The sequence below is a fragment of the Hippoglossus stenolepis genome, chromosome 3 (assembly GCF_022539355.2).
Source record: "Hippoglossus stenolepis isolate QCI-W04-F060 chromosome 3, HSTE1.2, whole genome shotgun sequence".
Lineage (NCBI taxonomy): Eukaryota > Metazoa > Chordata > Actinopteri > Pleuronectiformes > Pleuronectidae > Hippoglossus > Hippoglossus stenolepis.
In genome coordinates this window covers 4,926,597-4,947,740 of record NC_061485.1, presented here as the reverse complement: position 1 = coordinate 4,947,740, position 21,144 = coordinate 4,926,597, and the positions used below count along the sequence as shown (strand labels likewise).

Genomic DNA, 21,144 nt, shown 5'->3' with positions numbered 1-21,144 from the left:
TACAGCCGGCACGAAGACCTCGTCACATTCATGTGATGAACTGAGACATGGAAGCAAACTCTGGTTCATGCACCCAAGTTTAATACAAAAAATCTCTGATGTAAAAAAAACACATGATTTTTAAGTTAAAACTAGTCATTTAGAGTCACTTACTAAACACATCTAAACACAAACAGCTCCCAGACTAACTAACCAAACATTCAGAACAAAAAAAGTACTTTTTACACGACAGAAAGACGGTCCACTGGAAGACATGTACGACAGTCTGTCCATCTTAGTCCTTTACAGTATTTCTTTAAGTTAAGTGCGCTTCATGAGCTGCAGCAGGTGGGCGGAGGTTACAGGAGCAGGTCACCTGGGTCCATCAGCTGGTGACTCAGCTACATCCCGTTAAAGCCTCCTCTCTGCCCCCCCCTGTACCTGCTGTTGCCCTGAGCTGCAGGGTTGTGGTAAGCCCCCAGCAGTGCAGGACGAGGGGGAGCCTGAGGGAAGCCCCAGACCACGCCCCCGGGCCAGGTAGGTGTGGGCCCTAGGAGGCCCATGGTCCTCCCCAGGGCAGGCAGGGGCCTCAGCGTTGGCCCCGCAGAGAAGTGCTGGCTGGGGATTTGAGGCAGGAAGCGGGGCTGCAGGACGCCCCTGCCCCACGGCTGCTGCCGCCGGCTGTGGGATAGTGGTTGTAGGTTCAACCTACTCAGCTGCAAAAGCTGTTGGTGCTGCTGGATCTGTTGCAGTAGAGCAGGATTTGAATTGTCCTCCTGGCCTGTTGCCATGGTCACACTTCCGGATACCTCAGTGTCACTGGCTGTGCTGGTTCTAGTAAGTGCTCCCTCTGCACTTATTGGCTGCTCCTGGCCTGAGAGCGCGTCTCTACAGAGAGAAAACACGATGAAGTTCAGCAGCAGCAAAGAGACACACTGCAGGAAATGAATGAGCAATAAATCCTCCCTGAAAAACAACAGGATCTTTTGAGAACCTCTGACTCTGCACAACGTGAATTAAACTAAACCAAGCAACACTGAAGGAGGCTTCACTTCACTTTTATATTCTAAACTGTTAATGTTCAAAACGGTTGATGAGGCCGTGGTAACACAACAGTTGATTCTTTACTCTGTTTTCTGGTCATTTATTTTCCACCAAAAGCTTGTTGTATATTTTGAGTCTTTAGATGTGACATCGCTTGTTGACATCACAACTAACATTGTGCAAACGCATCGTTAACCATCTGAAAGTGGACGTCCCGTAAACGGTCACAGGAAATAGTTTTTCGTGATCCTGATAAATCGATCTAAAATATAAAACTATAATATCAAGAACATGAATCATTTTTTTCCTCTGAAAGCTAAGGCCTCATCACATTGCATGCTTGCAATGACGTCATTAGGTTTTGCTAATTCCCCAAGAAATGACATCACACTCACCAAAGTGTACACCTGAAGTATAATGGTTCCACAAAGTTGTCGTACTTTATTGCTCCCACACTAGTTTAAACCAACAAATGAGTAGTAATCAAATGTAAATGTACGAACCTTGATCTGTCGCCCTCCACAGGACAGGAGAAGGTACTGGAGGCGGCAGCACCATGTTTAGCTGCTTTGGAAAATGCTGGTTCACCTCGTTGATCTGCTTGTTCTCTCTCTGCGCTGGTTGGGTCAGTCTGGCCATTTGGTCCCGTCACTGCAGCTGCGCTATTATTGGATGAAGAGGTAGAAGCGTCACTGATCCTGGGATCCGACTTTACTCCCAAGAATCCAACTCCTCCTCCCAGAGCTCTTCCCCTCCTCTGTCCCTCTGTGGGAGGCTCCCCTCTGTCCTGCCTCCTCTCAATCCCCGGCTGCAGTGTGGAATGAGTGTCTGCCACAGCCTTCCTGCCTGGAGTGGGCTGGACGGACTCAAAGAGACCGCCGAGACCAACAGGAGGAGTGGCGTGACCGCTACCTCTGTGAAGAGAATTGGAAAGGAGTCTTTCCTGGCACTCCAGCCGCTGCTGCAGCAGCTGCGCCTGACGCTCAGCCCGCAGCTGGGAGATGGCCTGACTAAGAACCTCAAAGTCTGTGTCCGAAGGTGGAGGCCCGCCATCCTTAAAGGAGGTGTCTGGGACGAGCTGGTCGGTGGGATGATGGAGCGCGATGAGGCCGGAGCTCGGCTGCTGCATGAGATGCTTGGGTGGCTCGCTGGAGGACAGGGGAGGAATGTGCTCTGGGAAGATAGAGGGTGAGCGTACAGAGTCACCGGGACTCAGCAGCCAGCCAGGACCTGAGGACGGAGGAGAGCAGTCAGAGAAGCAGCAAGATGCAGGAGAGCAACTGGTGAGGAGAGAAACAGGAACAGAGGTAGAGGAAGTAGGATGAAAGGGAGTAGAAGAGACAGTGTAGACTTTGGGGAGAGATGGCAGACAAGGGGGAAGAGACAGCAGAACGAAGAGAGGGAAACGGGAGAGGACAAAAGGAGAGGAGACAAGAGGAACTGAGGGACAGTAGAACGAGGGGAGAGAAAGCAGAATGATGGCTTTTGACGTCTTTTTAGTTCAGGTTGTTAAATGGGTGGAGTAAAAAGATGAAATATCTGGCTCTGCTGTATGATGATGTATTAGCACAGCGATGCAATGTCAGTCTGTCAGTCGACCATTATCACACGTCACTCAAACCGTTCAATGTATTGCCATGAAACATCGATCCCAGACAACAAGTTCTACCCACTTTGATGATCCTATGATTTTCCTGTAACACAACACAAGGTTACACCACTTGAGTCACTACGATGGCTCAAGTCTGAACTATTCTAAACATATCTAATAGTTGAGAAAGTTGTTAGAAAGCGAGAGGTCTTACTGAAAAGTAGCTGGAGAAGCCTTAGGGAAATGAAGAGACCGGACCGAAAAGATGACAGAATTCTGTGTCACAAAAAAGTCAGGTCAGTTTTCTTTGTTTTATTCAGCAAAGTGAACAAATAGTCAGAAAATAATTTGATAAGATGATTTAGAAACCGATAATTCTTAGTCATTTTCATCCCTGTTCCTTCTACACTGAAATCTTCCTTAAAAATTCTCCTCTCAGAGTTACATCGTCTTTTAAACAGTGATCGACGCGATTAGTCTCATCACATGATAACGAACATGTATTCTGTGTGTACACAGGCTCATGATACAGATTATGTTAATTTTACTATTGCATTTGCTTTTCATGTGATCTGAAAAATATAAAAAGTCTGAAAAATCACTGACAACTAAAAAACAGCATCTGGCAGTGGCCATCGTCTTTTAACAAGAGACTTCAACAGTTGATAATTCACATACAACATATAAATAAAAGCTCTCAAATGACTTTCCAGTCTGTGAAGCCGTCAGTGCTCCTCCTCTTTCTCTCCTTCTTTTGCTCCCCTTGTATGTTCTCTCCCCAAATACCCTCTCTTGGATTTTGCCAAGGTGAGTCATATCTCCTATCAGGTGGAGGGGGTCAGTGATGAAGGTTCAGGGTGGGGAAAAGAGAGGGGGGGTGCCGAGAGATCTGCGCAGGGAGTTAAACGACAGTTCGAGGGGTGTCTGACATGGGGAGAGCTGCAAGAATGCAGATCTGGGTCCCATCCTGGGACTGGATTTCGCACCAAGGTCCTTCAGGGTGGTTGTAGCAAGTCACTCCACAGGCCACCCTCCACCGATTAGAGCGGTGGCGAGCAGAACTAGCAAAAGCAACAGTGCTGGTGGCCCGGAGCTCCCGATACCGTTCCCCAAGATGAAGGTACGGCTGGTGGTTTGGTACCCTGCCTGGTCTGGAATAGTAGATGTCCATCCAAACCTTGGGGTCTAAAAGTTGCCTGTCCCTGAATTTCTGACATTGGCGATTATACAGCTGCAAGCGAGTCGAGTGTTGAGGAGGCACAGGCCGAGCGGAGTGCGACTCGGATTCATCAATGGTGCCAAGTACTTGGATCAGTTTAGAGTAGTTGTCAGTTTGTCCATTGGGCACCACATGTTCCTGTCTTTCAGGTCTATGTAGTCCTTGTTCTGGGCTGGGATCCACTGAGCTGTTGCCTTGTTCCTCTCCCCCTTGTCCCTTGGTACTGTTGGCCAGAGGACTGGTAAGCAGTTGGGGAGTGAGGCAGGTGCAGGAAGAGTCTTGGTTGCTTGCAGGGGGAGGTTGGTCTCCGTCCCTGGTGCCGGTCTAGGGGCAAGGCAGCAAATTAGTGACCTGGACAAACCTCAAACCCAGTTGGGCGTCTGCAGGGTGTTTGATTAGATGACCACACCTTAGTCCCAAATGGAACCCAGGCTTAAGTCCTAGTTCATTGTCCCTATTAATTCTTTCTTGTATTATCACAAAAATCTAAGACTAAGGATGATGGTGATCACAATTTAAATTTTTTCTACAAATAAATGAGTCCTTTGACTGTGTCTGATTAACAGTATGGTATCGAGAAGGCAAGCCTTACTTAACTCCTAAGCCCCTTAAGGGTTTTTGTTAAAACATCATCTGGAATGAAGTAAATTTAAGTTGACTTACCAACTCTCTTATACCAAGGGGCATCAAGTTATGTAATTCAACACATGGGTTGCTGCTGTTGTTCGCTGCCATTATCTTCTGGCTTACCGTTGTGAGAAGGGAGCACAGATCAAGACTGCATTCTGCCCCACAAGAGAACACACAGGGAGAGAGAGAAAGGAAGAGAATGGCAGTGACTGCTTTGACCCAGATACTGAGGGGACATCTGAGAGCTGATCGTTGCATGTGTGTGATGAATTGTTTGTTTGTGACCTAAAGAAAACAGGTACGGCCCCTTGTTATCCATCAATTCTTCAATATGTCAGATATGCAAATCTATGCCCAATAAGAGAGGGAATAGAGTTATTATGGGAGGAGCCAGTGTCCAGGTTCAGCCTCGATTAAGGAGAATACCTTCCTCAGGGCTTTCCATCAGACACCAGCAGATTCTAGGAGAGGAGACCTCAGACACACCAGTTTCACTGTGTTATTAGTTTTGTTTAATCTGGTGTTTAGAGAAACTTGGACGGTGCTCATCCTCGCTCCCCCTGGTACAATGCTTAAAGCCTTTACAATCCAACCAGCTGACAGGAGGTAGCATGGTAGTCCTTGTAATTCAAGACGTAACTCACCCATGTTCCGTCTTGGTGAGGTTCTCTCAAGTACAACAGTAGAACAAGGTGGGTTGAAACCTGATAAAAACATGGGTCCTTAATTAGTTTGACTGGTAAGAATTGGTGAAAGCTAGTGTTACTAAAGCTGCTTCCACACATGCATTAACCTCTGCAGGTACCCTGTATTTCTCTGGAGGAGGTGCATGAGTGGACACAAATGTCCGAGTGAGAGCCTCTGCAGTTTCTGCAAACTTTCTCCACCTGGCCTCATAATATAAAGTCCGTAGAAATTCAGGAGAATTCGGTGTGTGACCACAGCAGGGGATCCCCCGCTGGACTCGCTGCAAGCTACTAACACGCGACAGACAAAATGAAAAACAAATATCTCCTGGTGAAAAAGCGGTGCCATACACGTAGTCCACCTCAAATCAGAGGTTAAGATCCAGACAAGACAGTGAAGGAAAGAGTAAAGAAAGTAGTAGGATTACATTTGTCATTATAATCGTGACAGGATAAAGTACCAGCCCTACAGCCTTGATATAACTTCCCAGCAAAACCCACCCAAATATTCAAACCCAGCCAGGTCCAACAAGAAATTGTAGTCAGAAGAATGAAAGAGTCCCCCCCCCAAAGCACCAAAGATGTCCAGTTTAACAGCACAGCAAGAGCAAGGGAAACCAGAAACAAGAAGCTCTGGCTGGCTGAATACATTAAAAAACAACCACAAAAGCTTAACAGCATCTTGTGATCTTCTCCACAAAGCAAGAGAAGGAGTAATGGAACCTCCCTCAGATGAAACTGAGGTACCATGGCCATGGGAAAACACAGTAACACATTTTGTAATAGTAAAAACATAGTTATATCATAATTGTTGTTACAAGCAATACAGTAAATACTCCGAAATAGGATACAACCACAGAGACACACTATCAAAACTAGGATGAATACACACTTCAGATATGGCGTTACCAAGCTTTTCTGAGATGCAGAGAAAGGTGCTGCACCCTTCATCTATGAGTGCTTGTGTTCAGCCACGACTCGGCCCCGACTCGGCCCCGAGCTGTGTGACACGTCAGAGAGAAACTATCACAACAAAGACAGTCGCTGACTTTTACTGCTCCTCAAACATGTCTCTCCCCCTGAACCTTGGCTAGTGGCTCATCAGGGAATGTTTTGAGCTACCATCAGTGTTGTTTTCATTCTAACAAATGACCCAAATAAAATACATCTTCCACAATGCATTTCACCCCCCTAACGCAATGCATTATGGTCTGGTACGACCTGAAAAGTGTTAGTGTGTTTTTTTGTCTAAGAAGAGAAATGGTGACCCAGGTAAATACAGGGGGAGGAAAACCTTGTCCAATGGATTCAGTAACACACTAAGAAGAGGGGGAGCTAATTTGAAAGAACATTTTTAGTAACACTGTCAGGGTACAGTCTTCCTGTTCTATCTAATAGTGACGTAATTTCTTCTGACATAGGTTCTACCTGCTGGTAGTGGGAAGCTTTGTGTGGTCAACCCCAGTGACAGTTGGAGAAGGAGAGGAGATGGTATCCTTGTGGAGTATTTCTCAACGTACTGTAACCATGCTGTATCCCGATATCTCTCCATCTACACTAACCCATGGGTTTACTCCCAGTTTGTCCGTTAGCAATCAATCAGAAATAAACTCTTGGTTTTCTTTGTGTCGAAAAGAAGTGGATCAAATTTGATTTTCATTTGCAAAAGCCATCGTCTGCAAGCAATAGGATGTTTAACTGCCACTGCAGGCAGACATTTAAATAGAGAGTGAAGGCAAGTAAGTTTTTTATTTTATTTTCCATCTAATTCAAATACCACAACTGACCTTTGTTTGCCAGCAGAACGTCCTTGGCTGGTTGCTTGTCCTTGATGTCATGGCAACCGACCAGTCTGGTGAAGTTGTGCAGAAGTTCTTCGATACCAGCCACGATGACGCCTCCACTGGAGTAGGCAGGTAACTTCTCGTGACAATGCTCTGAGTAAAGGAAACAAGGACGTTCAGATGAGGAATAAACCACTGAGTCTGTGGTGTGGGAGTGTTGTCAGTGCTGGAACGTACCGGTCAGGAAGATTGTGTGTCGGTACTGTGTGTAGCGGGCCTGGAGCTCGATAAGACAGTCCAGGTCGGGTGACTGATGGTTCATCATGTCGCAGTGATGATATGGAAGGAACTCAACAATTTGCCGCTTCTGATAGGCTGAGAGAAGGTCGAGTACGTTGGCTGCCTCTCTACTGAACCTTACAACCAAACAAACACACGCCCACACATTAAAAGACCAACTTTCCTCTCTGAATTTCCAAACAGTACCGGCTTTAAAAGTCAGAGCGCATTCAAACTACAGAATGAAATATATACAAGGTTAGCTGTTCTTATTCTAAAGGCTGGTAAACAGGAAACTCTACAGGTGCCAGGGGATTGTCACGAGGTGGCATTGGGGTTGGTCCAGTGTCATTTTCAAACCAGATTGATATTGAAGCAAATACAGGACAAGACCAGTTTACAGAGATCCTAAATTTTTTTTTACATTTAAACAAAAAACTGAGCAAGAAACAAGAATGTGGCTGTGAATGCATTTGTGTATTCATCTGTCTGTTGTGTTACTGTGTCGACATCATCTTGTGTGGGCCCAGTATCAGTACCTGGCTTGTTCTTTCAGTTTCTTGTGGGTTTTGCAGTGAACCTTCCACTTCCAGACACTCTCCAGAGAGCTGTGCTGCTCCAGGAGCCGCAGCAGCTCAGCCAGCTGACCTGCAGATCAACATCTCATTACCAACAAATCCTTAAGAAATAAATACAGAGAGCAAATCCACTGCCACTAATGCATTTGTCTAATAATCGACAAAAATATTGATCAATGTTTTGCAAAATATTACGGAATTTCTAGCAATGAATAAAGACGTGTCAAGACTAATGGGCGAGAATAGTACGATTAAAAAAAAAAAAAACATGCAGAAAGATTTATATTAAAATAACCTTAAAGAAACATTTAGCTGGCTCCTGTCATTGAATTTAAAAGGCTGACGTACCATGACTGATGAAGTCGGGGTTGAGGATCATCTCATCTGAAACGATGCATCCTCCCGAAACAAAGAGCTCATTGTAGCTGTTGTTCCTGATGTCGCCCAGTGTATCGATCCCCACAAACACAACAGAGGGCCGTCGCTTCAGAGAAACCAGGTTTGGGATCTGATGGGTGCACAAACACACACGTCCTGATTACGACAAACATGGAGGCTGCCCGCTGTCATCAGCTCATTGCAACCTTGGTCCGGACTATTAGGTGTAAAAACGCCCAACAGAGCAAACAACCTGCAGTTACAGTGTCAAGTCAGAGGAAGGTTAACAAACAACCAAACAACACAGAATTTACTGTCGACCTGCAGTTACAGAACTGAGCAGTTACAGAGCAGCTGATCTGCAGAGTTCTCCAGGTTAACAACGCAGGAAGACAGAAGCTGAACATACTCATCAGTTGTAACTTCTTTTCATACAAGATCTGGATCTGTTAACTGCCTCTGACATTCAGGAAGGAACAGAACAGAACCAGTTTTTACACTCATCAGTCAGAGGCACCTTGTGTATGTGTCCAGCGATGTCTTTGTTCTTGATGATGACCAGCAGTCGGTTGTCGGGGTTTTCGTGGTTCAGAAAGGCCACAGGACTCTGGTCCACGTTTCCCTGCTTCAACAGGTGTTCCTGTAAAATAACAGAACACACACATACTAAACTATAAACACATATTCACAAAAATATAGTAAATCAACAAATTACTTGATCAAAGAAAAGCTAGATATTGATTACTGTAGTAATTATAATAGTTACCTTGATGTCTTCTAGGAGCGGGTCCCTCTCCTCTGTGCTGTGGAGGTAGAACTGCAGCGATTTCTTTTTGACATCTTTGATGATCTTCACCAGACTGCTGAACACCTCTGGCTGCAGCTGGTTGATCAAGGAGCTCAGCGCTGTGGTTGGGGCAGCGAAGGCGGAAACAGAGGCCGAGTTGGAGACCGGCTCGGCAGGAAGTGGAGGTTCAAGTAAGGGCCGAGAAACACTGCTGGAGCCCGGGGGAGTCAAGTTAGAGTTCAACCCTGTGACACTTCTCCCGGCTTCTACATCAGTCGCACGATGTATGATCCTGAAGTTTCTGTCTTGTGTTAGTCTGATATCTTGAGCTCCTGTTCTGTTGATCTCTGAAGTGGGACTTTGCAGTGGTTTCCAGTGGGACTGGGACAACTTGTCTGAGGGAGGATGGCAGTCGGTGGTGTCGGTAGACTTGTAAACAGAACCAGAGGCAGAGGTAGGAGTTGATAAAGTGACATTAGAAGATGGAGAATTCCTGCTGTTTGTTGCATCAGGAAACTGTCTGGTTGCATCTGGCTGCCACACTTCACCTCCTCTGGAGAGTGCAGGAGTTTGACTGACTGAAGAGCTGGGATAAGCAGCGCTCAGTTCACCGCCGGGAGCCGACGCCTCATCATCGCTGCCTGTTTTTGTATTAGCTGCTCGGATGCTGGCCACAAAAGCGCTCACAGTGCTAGCCAACATGTCACTATTGGTCCGGCTGGTGTCGGCATTGTGGCTCCGCCTGCTGCCACCAAACTCAACTAACATGCTGTTAATGCCGTCCTTTAGAGAGCTAACGTAGTCGTTCACAGGGGGACAGGGGTTGTAGAAAGACACATACTCTGAAAACTGAGATGTCAAAGTGTGTGGGAGTGTGTGTGGAGGTGCGGTGGTTTCTGTGTTCGAGGTGGAGTGAGGGGACTGTGGGAAGCTGTAGTGAATGCTCTTCTCCTGCAGGAGGAGCTGCATCTCGGAGGAGAAGTTGCCAAGATGTTTGTCCACTATGCTGTCAATATCTCTGAGAGGACGTGTAGGAGGTGAGGACACGGACGGAGAAGGGCCACCTACCATTTCCTTCACCTCTCCCTTTTGTTTCTTTTCACTCGCTACCTCATGTTCCATATCTCCCACCTCTTCCCCACCTCGTTTACACTCTGGGGCTTTTTCTTCCCTTTGTTTTTGCACTTTTTCAACCGGTTGACTTTCTTTCTCCTCGACTGGAATCACTGCACCTCTCTCCGTCATCTCCTGCATTTCCCCGTCTGCATACTCCTTCACAGAGAGTGGTGGCGAGGAGCTTGTCCTCCTCTCTGGAGCTGGAGGAACAGATGGCTCTTCATTCTTCTCTCGTCTGTCCCAGGACATTCCTGCAGGAAACAAGCCTAACTTCAATAATGTGTTTATCACGCAGAGGTCAAAAACTAAGTCGGTGCACTATCAGCTACTGGTTGCGCAAACAATACAATGACATTTTCAAATTTTGTCTAACATTCGAGAAGTAGACACCAAACTCCAGTTGGCTGAGATTACCTTTAAACTCTCTGGGGGCTGTGGGGGCTAGACGCTCCTCATTAGCACCACTGTCGCCCTTGTTAGGTGGGATGTGCTCCATAGGCTCTGGGGACTGGGACTGGCACCGGGACGGGGAGGGGGAAGGGGACGTACGCTGGGAAGTAGATTGTGGAGGCTGCAGAGATGGGCATTGAGAGGGAGAAGTGGGGGGGCTGAGCTCCGGGGAGGGGCATTGAGACGGCGAGAGAGGGGGACTGGGCTCTGGAGACGGGCATTGGGAAGGTGAAGGGGGAGGGCTGGGGTCAGGTGATGGGCATTGAGAGGGGAAGGGAGGGGGGCTCGGCTCAGGAGACGGGGCGGGGGTCTTCCCGGGGGGTTTGGTCGTCGTGGTGATGCTTGTTGCCATCGAGAGGTGCTGAAAGCGAGGATCCTGAGGGAGGTTTCTGTCTCTCTGAGAGTAGCGATCTGAACACAGACCTGCACACAGAGTTAAGAGTTAATTGAACTTGCTATTTCATAACCATCACTAATTATGGTAGAATGGCAAACGATCTTGACACAGTACAATTCACCTACCATTTAAAAAGTTACAGTTACATAGTGATCTGATATTTGTTGCCATATTCCTGAGTACTGGGCAGAGTAAAAAATACTTGAACTAAACTGGGACCAGGGAAACAGAACATATGTCAAACACAAAACTTAAGGTATCAAAATGTGTATAAGTCACAAATTCCCTGAGTCAGACTGACCTGTTATGGGGATGAGGACCCATGGGATCTCCCCCTCTTCCTCGTCATCCTCGTATACTCCTGCTCCTCTCCCCAGACCTCGTCCTCCACGGTGATTCATCTCCCCGCTGTGCGAGCTCGGACTGAATCCCTCCAGACTGCTGACGCTGCCCGCAGTCTGCTCCTGCACACACACACAAACACACACTTTGTTAGCTGAGATCTGCCAAGAAACTTTAGTCTTAAGAACTTATTGAAACTAAAAAGGTTCCTTCAGATTGTTGAATGCCAGCGTTACCAACACGGTCTGAAGACCCGGGAAGATCCGACAAATCAGACTCCGGACGTGTGAAAAATCAACAGCTACAGCAAGCTCATATGAACTGGAACGACAGGTTGAATCTCCCAACGTGGGGGAGATTCAATTTGTGATGCTGTTGATCAGGATTGACTGCTTTGCAAGTGCAGTCCCAAACGCTACCCCATCAGCAGGGAATCTACAGAACCCAAATCATATCCTGGTCCCTGAGGTGGAAACACACAGAGTTTCTGAGGAACGCAGGTTGATATTAAGTTTGTCTCTTACCTCCAGCTCTTCCTGCTTCCTCAGGTCAATGTCACAGTTGGTGGGCAGGCCCAGCTTAGTGGCCAGCCTATCAAACGGAGAGGATTCCCTCGGCCCCTCCTCCTGACTGACCAGGCCCCTGGCAGACTGTTTGAGGCCTGTCAGTGAGCAAAGAAACGAAAGATTTGTTTTTCTTAGATCTTAATGTTGTCATCACGATGTCCTACAAGCTCCTTCAGGTTATTTATTGAGACATGGGCAAATGAAACGGGATGTGAACGTTTAACTGCTACTGGAAAAGAAATGGGTTATTTTTCAGATTACAAATATTGGCTGAACAAAAGAATTGAATGACAAGCTGAAGCTTCCATGTGTTATACAGTAGTTGGTGTGTGCTGTCAAACAGGAAGTCTCAACATCCAGTCACCTGTCAGCAGCATGAGAAGTTTGGCAGCAAGCTCAGATCCATCTTCTCTCAGATCAACGTCTCTCAAACCCACTGAACCAATCACAGATGTAAGAGAGTCAGGAGAGGCAGGCACCTGGCTTCCGTCGACTGGGAGCCAAAAGCAGAAAGAAGGAAAACATACATAAGAACAAACAATCCATGAGCTGTGGTCAGTCGAAATCGAAAATCATTTATACATCATCATTTAAAACAAAAAGTTTCACACATTATAATAATAAATAATAATGATTTTATTAAGTTTTCAACTCTTGAGCTGCGACACACTTTCATAATCTTCTTTCCTTCACTTTTAGTGGATTGAGTCACTTGTGGTCAGATTCTTGGGAACAATCATTTCTGATTTTACAAATACACAACTGTTTCTGACTTTGACTAAATCCGACCAAACCCTGATTATTCACTTCTTTTTATGTAAAATGGGGTCCTGTTGATATGATGAGTGTTGGAGCCAAAATTATGATTTAATATTTAATATAAGATTTATTCTGCATAAATGTATTTAATATTGAGGGTAGACCTTTCCACTTCAACCGCTAAGAAGAATTTTATATGTTTTTGGAAAAGAAGAAAAACATAACGGAGTCTGAGTCTGAATGAGAAAGGAAAATACAGCAAAAAGAAATCAGCTGACTTGAGTGATGTTTATCAACCCAGGCACAATCCAAGGGTTTTATATTTTTCTGTCTCTCTGCACTACGTCCAGTTGCCTTGCTCTGATTGGTCACAGCTCTGATCTGCGAGAGTTGATAACGCCCCTTGGAATTAGAAAATGAACCATATCCAGACCCGATTGAAAATGGGAACTGGTCTGGAAATGCAAAGCTCTTGATAATTTGATCCTCCTTCATCCATCAGATTCAGACTATTGCAGTTTGGGGTTCAGTAACTTGCCCAAGGACTCGTACGTTACAGCTAAATATGTGAACAGGAGGATCCAGCAATGGAATCACTAACCCTGTGATTAGTGGACAACCACCTCCACCTCCTGAGCCTCGACGTTTCCTCACCTGGAATCTTGGAATCTCTTCCAGGTTCCTGAGTTGCCTTCAGGAATTTAAGGGCCCTCGCTGCCGCCTGCTGCTCCAGCCTCCTCTTCCTCCCCGGTGCCTTCAGCGATCCCTCTGCTCCTTCCTCCCTCTTCACCTCATTCTCTGCGTTCCTCTTACAGGTCAAAACCAGGTCTACGAGCTGCTGCAACTAAGTGGCAAAGAACAAACATTTCAGGCCATCATGACAATAATCTAGTATTTCTAAATCATCCTCATTACATCACACTAACTACTAACGTATAACTTACATATCTAATAATCTTATACTATTTATGATCACCATGATGTCCATTTTCACCTTCTTAGTGTTGGAATGTCCGTCTCTGGAGTTGCTTGTCACCTCCTTCCCCGTCGACTCTCTCTGGCCTGCACAGCCCGTCGACTCTCTCTGGCCTGCACATCCCGTCGACTCTCTCTGGCCTGCACATCCCGTCGACTCTCTCTGGCCTGCACAGCCCGTCGACTCTCTCTGGCCTGCACAGCCCGTCGACTCTCTCTGGCCTGCACAGCCCGTCGACTCTCTCTGGCCTGCACAGCTCTTCCTGGGCCTCACCTGCTGTGGCTCCTCGGGGCCACAGTGCGCCTCCACCACCTGCCTGGCCCGGGCCACTGACAGCAGGTAGAGGGCAGGGTTGTGCAGGTAGGAGCGCAGATAGTAGTCCATGTTCACCTTGTGGTGTTTGGGAGCGGGAAAATCCTTTTCTTGCTCATCTTGGTTGGAGTCGTATTCGCCCATGGGGTACTGCCGAACCTGGAGGGTGAAGACCGAAAAATCCATGAAGAAAAGGTTTTGACAGTTTGGCGTGGAAAAACGTAACTGGCCCGAACAGAGCCCCAACCCCAACCTGATCTGACACCAGATATGTTACTAGGGAATTTCAGGTAGATGCCCAGAGTTAAGAGCATGTCAAAGTCACATGGGAAAACAAAAATACAAACAGAGATGAGAGCGTTTCAGTTGAAAGAGTTGTTGGCTGCACCTTTCCGTCATTCAGGCCAATGAGGTAGTCTTTTGCCTGGCGCTCCACGCCGGCAGACAGCTCGGGAGCGGGGTTAGCACGGGTTTTGACGAGGGCGTGATGCAACGCTGGGATAAACGTACTCAGACGCGGCATCACTGTGGCACAAGACATCGACACTGAGGCATCATGGGCAGAGGAGGCCCACCTTGATGCTATGGGAAGAAATAAGAAAACAACAATATTTAAATGAAGGTGAGCATTTTCAAGTCAAGGCTTCAGTTTGTACTTAAAGTAAGTGTTGATTCTTTTATGGTTGTTAAAGCTGCACTAATCCGAATAAGTTATATTAACAGTCTTAAATGAGCCATCAAAACAATAGATAATGGATCACTGAATAGAAAATGAATCACACTCATCCGTCCCTGTGTTACTCACTGGATTTGGCCACGTCTCTTGACTCAGGAAAAACAAACAAGGCCTGAAGACACCTCTTCCAGTTCCCTTCTCGCTCTGCAAACACAAAAACATCATCCACTGAGGAGCAGATTTTCCACCATTTGTATTTTTTTTCCCTATTTCTGTCTTATTTTCTGAAGACGTTTTCTTCCTGTGTTATGTGTCTGTAAAAGGACTTTTAAATAGATGCAACATGTTGTTATATGTTAAATCCTTTTTAAATATGACAAAGTCACATGAGATTATTATCAAACATCGACAATCTTTGGCCAAAGATTATCCTCTACATATTTTACCATTACACCCAATCTGTCCCATCACATACCAGGAGGTGAGGCCATCTGAACACTGGAGAGTAGAAAGAGAAATCCTCGCTCGGTAAGTGGCGTCACCAGAACCTGCGCAGAGAGCAGACGACTCTTATTCAACAGTTCTTGTCTAACTTCCTTTGTGCTGCCACACTTTCTTTCCTTTTGCTTTGTTTCCCCTTCTCTTCCCTCCTTCGTTGTTCTTTACCTCTCTACTGAAATAGATCGCACACAAAATATCAGCATTGCCCCCAAAAATCCATCTCGACAGAAGATAAACAATGATTGGAAATAATATCGAAGTAGAGGCAAGTGGAAAAATATAGAATTAGTGAATGAAGATCTTACATTTGATCCTGCTCCTTCTCTAGAGTGCAGCTACACTCTAATGTATCAGCAACCAATGCACTCAGCTAAATTAAGTGAGGTTCAATATGAGAGTAAGCACAACCCACCACTCTCGTCATCTCCAGCTCCTGCAGGAGTTTCGTCACGTTGGTCGTTGACCGACTTTTGTCAACCACCTCGAGAAGACTGCAGCAATGTCCGTCCTCCACAACTACACACAGACACACACAAGGTCATAAATTCAGTTTGATGTTACTAACAATCAGACAACACTAACAATGCAAATGGCAATGAAACACGTTCTTCTTTTTACACTTTTAAAAAAGTGATATATACAAGATTTTAATTTAATCTTTAATGTCAACAGCTATGTTCTATATAAAGATATATTGACTGAGAAATGGCATCATGAACAGCTGTGTTGTAATCCGAGTTTCTCTGCTTTGTTTTGAAAGCTTTATTTTCTACTGAAAGAATATTTGATGTCCTATGTGTACACAAGTAGTAAAAAGTAGAGCTGAAAGAATTCTTTCAGCTCTACTTTTTTACTTCATTTTAAAAATATGTGACGTCAACACAAAATTAGAGTTCAGTCTAAAACATCAGCTGCAGTCTGGTGTGTGACGTGTCATCAGTCTGAGGGTTCATGTGACGTCACCTTCCTGGCTGCTGCTGTAGAGGTGGTAGGAGAACAGGCTGGAGGGGAGGAGCTTGGTCACCTGGTCAAGTCTCATCACACAACCGATTTTCAACTTCTCTGGTCTGAAGGAGACACATGGCGAGACACACACAGAGAATCATTTTGAGATCGGAGGAGGTCAAAGTATAACAGAGACGAACCCCTTTTTCAAAAATTTGACACAATTTTTACATTTGTACTGTTGGGAATGTTTTCTGGAGAAAGCATTAGGCTTTTTCTTCATGTTTGAATGTTTTTCATGTTGAGAATAAACTGAGTCTATCGGTGTGTTGAGTGGAGCTCTGAAACATTGTCACACTCGCTGAGCCGACTCCATTTAACACAGTACTCACAGTCTGTGGGGCAGGAAGGGCGGCGAAAAGGAGCGAAGGGAGATCTGGAAGAGAACCCGGTCGCCTTGCACCAGATCTCCGGTCCACACTGTGAACTGAGCTCGCTCTGAGAGAGTAATTAAAGCGAATGAGAGAGCGAGAGAGAGAGCGAGAGAGAGAGAGGGTCATTAGTAGCAGGTTCAAGGCAAGACAGTAAAAATGAAGACTTGTCATCATGTCCGATATTGGAGCTGAACTGAATAGGAAACAGGGACCAGTGCTCACCTTTGCTCCCCTCTGAAGTCTGACTGTTCATCCTGTTCAAACACAACAGACAGAGAAACGGTCATTTCAGAAATCTAGTGCTGAGATCAGAAAGATCAACAAAACAGACACTAGTACTGTTTATTCTAAGACCTCTACATTCCAGAGGATTACGTTTTCAGGGATTTCCCCGATCGGTCCACAGATCTCTGCATTGGCTTATTTGGTGTTAATTTTTCACTTTTGGCGTTGAGTGTCATTAAAGCTGACATGTTGGAATAACCCATGACTGTTCTTATATCCAGATGTGCATACCTCAGAAGGGGAGTGTCCTTTCCTTTGAACAGGAGGGAGACGACGGCATATGGACAAACCTGGCGAGGTCGCTGCCGCAATTCATCGAAGGAATACTCATAGAAGTAATGCTGGAATAAACAACATCATGAAAAGGTCAAAAGTCATGTTTCATGTTCCTGAAGAAAAACTATAGAAATATGTTAACTGAGCAAAATGATCTAATGTCCCTAACTTTTCAACACAACTTGATCCAAACATGAAATACACATGTTTCTGCAAGACTGTACTGAGCGTGTAGATGTTTACTTACCTGCGTGAATTCGAAGGCGCGGTAGGACGTGAGTGAGGTGACTTTGCTGGCGTTCTTGAAGATGTGGCTGTCGAAGCGAGGTGTTGGATCTAGAATGTTCTTCATGTTTTCATAGATACTCTTCACTTTTCCCTGAAACCAAAATTAGAGACAATTCAACCTTTGAAAACGTTTAATTTTCATATATTATCACAGAGTGCAAGCACAAATATATTAAACCAACCAGAGCTTTAGCTCCAGCAGAGTCGGGCTGTGTCACATATCGTTAACTATTGTTATACGATATTACACGTTCTTGGTCATGTCCATGTGTTCAACATCATTGGTAACATTATGTTTCCTTAAGGTGACAGACTGGTGATGACGGTAACTACTAATTTACCTTCATCACTTTGAAGATGATGATCTCCCCTGTGGCTCCCGGGGTGAACGGGTTAATCTGAAGCAGGTCTGAGTACCTGGACAGATACACTCCTGCAGACAGACAATAATAAGAACACAGGTCGTTTTCTTTCCAATAATCAAGTTTGTGTGCAACATGTATGAGCTCTCCTTTCATGTCAGACTGAACAAGAAACAGATGGAAAGAGTTAAAAGTGTGTATCTGCCCACTCTTACCTTTACTGGGGTTTCCCAGCACTGTGATCCAGCTCTGACTCACACACAGACCACTCTCACAGAGCTGGTGCACCTACAACGAACAAATTATAAAAAAAACAACAATCAATAACATTATTAAGGATAAGGCTCATCAAATAATAATTCTTCAATTGATCCCAGTCCCAGTTTACCATAAATTCATCCACGTTACCGTCTGTGTTTAGCTCATTTAAAACCTCTTGTTTTCCAATTAGACAAAAAAAAAGCAGCGACTCAGCGTTAATCTCACCTTTGGAGCCTCAACCAACATGAAACCGTAACTCTCCTCCAGCTCCGTGTCCGTCCTCCCGTCCATCTTCATCTCCCTCCTCTTCTCCACAAACTGAAACACGCATGAACAAAGCAAAATTTACATTTGATTCAATCCTACCTCTAATATAAAATAATGTCTATAAACCATACTTGATCAAACCCCAGGCTTAGGAGATAGTTTAAAGCCTGAGTTTAAAGATTTCAACACTATCAGCATCCCACATTTTTACCGTATCTACATCTGCCCTAAAGATACGTATCGTACGAGCTCTACTTCATCATCATAACCTCCGGCTCTGTCACAGGCCTCCAAATTATTTGAAGTACAGCAAACGCCACCAAATGTAGATGACAGCTGAAAATATTAACAATTGCTCAAATTACATATTTAAGTAGTAAACGGAGAGCATTTCCTCAAGCCCTCCACACGCCCAGCTCTCACCTCTTTCTCCGGCAGCTCGCTGTAGACCAGGCGAGGTTTGCAGTAGGTGAAGCAGCCAGCGGAGCCAGTGTCGAAGTAACTAGAGGTCAGGATGTTCACCATGTCTTCGAACTCCCGGGACTCAGTGGAGACATCTCGGAAGAGAGCTGAAAGAAAGACAACAATGAAGGTCAATGAATAATCATTCAGAAAGGGACAAAAGGTATCGGAACATCTCTACTTTAGAGTTAATACAAACAAATCCCTTGTCTGCACACAGGCAGTGTTGGACAAACTGAGCAACAGATGCATTTAGGACTAATACTGTACTGTGAGAAACAGGACTGTATATTTCTAGTACATATACAAGTCACAAAGGAAGACAGACAGACTGATTGTTCGGGTTCATCCTCCAGTGAACAAAAATACAACAAAAACAAAACATGAGAAGAAAAGAAAGGAGATGTTTCGGACATGTTTCAGATACAATACAGTGCCACAGACCCATCAGACACCAGCACAACTGACTTCATTATAAAAGTTAGTAAGCTACCATCTTCCAACTTCATCAGAAACCACACTGTGCAATAACTGTCCCAATACAAACGGTCCTTTATGAAGCATTCAGCACCTCTCAGGTGAGACACACCCAAACACAGGGTTCCAGCAGCTGGGGAACAAACACAAGCAGCAGTTGTTCCTCCTCAATTAAAACAGGAGCAGTGTTTGTGCCTAATGTGGCCGATTCTCAGGAGACTGAGGCAGCAGCTGCCGCAGCCAACACCTGAGAAAGACTCACAACTTTAAAATGTGTCTGTGGCCCTTTACTGTAACTTACAAGGTCAGAAATCTAAGATAAAATGCGGTTATTTGTACTGATTCAAACTTAAATATCTGTAATTACCGAGATGATTCGGTTGATACTCTGCAGCATCGACAACGGGACAGAAAACACTGCGGTTTAAACCAGTTTAATGTTTTCTGTTGTGTAAATGTGTGTCCTCAATATTTGTACTTGTCTGAAGTTCAGTTAATCATTGAACTCAAGTCTTGAGTCTCTCCGGTTACTTTGCCGGGAGGTTGAACGGGACATATATTCAAATATTCAAATATTCCACCGCACACAGCTCAACAACGAGGCCACGGTGAAAAGTACCAAGTTCGACCCCCGTGTGCTTTTCATTATCTCCGACAAGGAGGTTTTCACATCTGCCTGTTTTGTTTGTGGGTGGGTTTGATTTTCGGTTTGTCTGTTTTAAAGTAAGATCACAAAAAAAAAAAAAACTGCAGGGCGGATCTCGACGAAATTTGGCGCAAGGATTCGGTTTGAATCAGGGAAGAGGCCCCGCAGAATCTTTTACACTCTTCTTAACTTGTTGATATTGGTTTTCGTTGATTTCTCAGAGAATAGTTCATGGATCTTGATAAAAGAAATAAAAAAATCAGGCATGAATATGACACACGAGTGTGTAAGAGGGCTCCTGTAGTTTGTTGATGGATTTAATGCATGGGGTTGCTGCCATATTGATTATAAATAGTGCCATGAAAACACACACAGACGCGCACACGCACACGCACACACAGAGTCCCACTCCCACTCCCACACTCCCACTCCCATGTAAACAAACCGAGGCCGCCCTCATGTGGTCTCACACTTTCTCACCCTAACAAACAGGTGAGACGCATCTTTCTGACCCGGAGATAAAAGTCACTTCCACGTGAAAGCCACGACAAAGCGGAGCAGCGACGCACGGACGATAAACACGGTTATTTACGTCAGTTAAGCTAACCGCTAGCTAGCATCGTCAAAAACCGTTGCCAGTTACACTTAACGTCGTCGTTAGTGATTCGCGGTGATCTCCATTAGGCACCGGGGCGTAACGCTCACGAGTCGTGTTGATGAATATGTAAAAAATGCGGAATATTTAACAGCAAATCCAATGAGGAAATGGTGTTTAGCCGTCCGATAATGGAACCTGTCAGTTGCTGTGCCACTTCGCGAGCACCTCAGGGAAACGACTGAGGCGGAAATTCAAAATAAACGAGTTAACGTTAAAGTAAAATGTTCAGTTGAATGTGCGGGACTCGTGTCTGCTGTGATGTGGCTGCGGGAGGAGCTCACCTCTCGTTTCCCTGGCTTTCCTCGGTATCTGGAACTTCTTGGGCTCCATCGGCATATGCCTCTGGTGAACCACCACCTGCGGAGCCGAGCTCCTCCTCTCCGTGACCCCGGCAGCAGCAGCAGCGGCGGCGGCGGCGGCGGCGGCAGAAGCAGCAGCAGCAGCGCCCGGTCTGTCCGCTGCCGTCGGTGCTTCTCTGGCGGGCTGCACCTCGATCCCCTCGGTCACCTCGCCATCTTGCAGGCTAACGTTAGCTCCGGAGTCCGCGGCGGCAGCAGACAGCCTCCGCGGCCGGGCTGCCGGCCTCCGGGCCAGGCTGTCGTCCATGGCGGGGTCCTGTCCTCCTCCGGACTGCTACTCCCTCACCGTCTCTCAGGTCGAGCCCCGGGGTTACTCCGCTGTTACCTGCGGTTCCCGCAGCAGCAGCGGCAGCAGCAGCTCAGGGACTCGAACC

At 45.8% G+C, this 21,144-nt stretch overlaps 1 protein-coding gene across 8 annotated transcripts; it reads right to left on the bottom strand.

Annotated features, from left to right (window-relative positions):
* Window positions 1-59: 59 nt before the first annotated feature.
* On the bottom strand, window positions 60-21,026 carry tasora (transcription activation suppressor a). 8 transcript variants are annotated; one of them, XM_035151512.2, is made up of 30 exons: window positions 20,693-21,026; window positions 18,592-18,737; window positions 18,127-18,219; window positions 17,856-17,928; window positions 17,620-17,711; window positions 17,238-17,369; window positions 16,946-17,055; window positions 16,652-16,683; window positions 16,388-16,493; window positions 16,014-16,117; window positions 15,463-15,566; window positions 15,025-15,097; window positions 14,679-14,753; window positions 14,262-14,455; window positions 13,580-14,032; window positions 13,240-13,429; window positions 12,191-12,319; window positions 11,785-11,921; window positions 11,220-11,382; window positions 10,486-10,944; window positions 8,935-10,322; window positions 8,686-8,808; window positions 8,139-8,298; window positions 7,752-7,860; window positions 7,171-7,349; window positions 6,937-7,086; window positions 5,108-5,167; window positions 2,829-2,890; window positions 2,697-2,717; window positions 2,120-2,253 (listed from the first exon to the last, which is right to left on the bottom strand). In XM_035151512.2, exons 1-28 carry the CDS (start codon window positions 21,015-21,017, stop codon window positions 2,850-2,852), a joined length of 5,400 nt encoding a protein of 1,799 aa, XP_035007403.2. In that variant the 5' UTR covers window positions 21,018-21,026; the 3' UTR covers window positions 2,120-2,253; window positions 2,697-2,717; window positions 2,829-2,849. The 8 variants fall into 8 exon arrangements, with proteins under 8 accessions (XP_047195206.1, XP_047195207.1, XP_035007403.2 ...); XM_047339250.1 differs by lacking the exons at window positions 2,697-2,717; window positions 2,829-2,890 and adding an exon at window positions 60-867 and having other exon boundaries at window positions 1,527-2,253; XM_035151514.2 differs by lacking the exon at window positions 5,108-5,167.
* Between the last annotated feature and the right edge of the window lie 118 nt (window positions 21,027-21,144).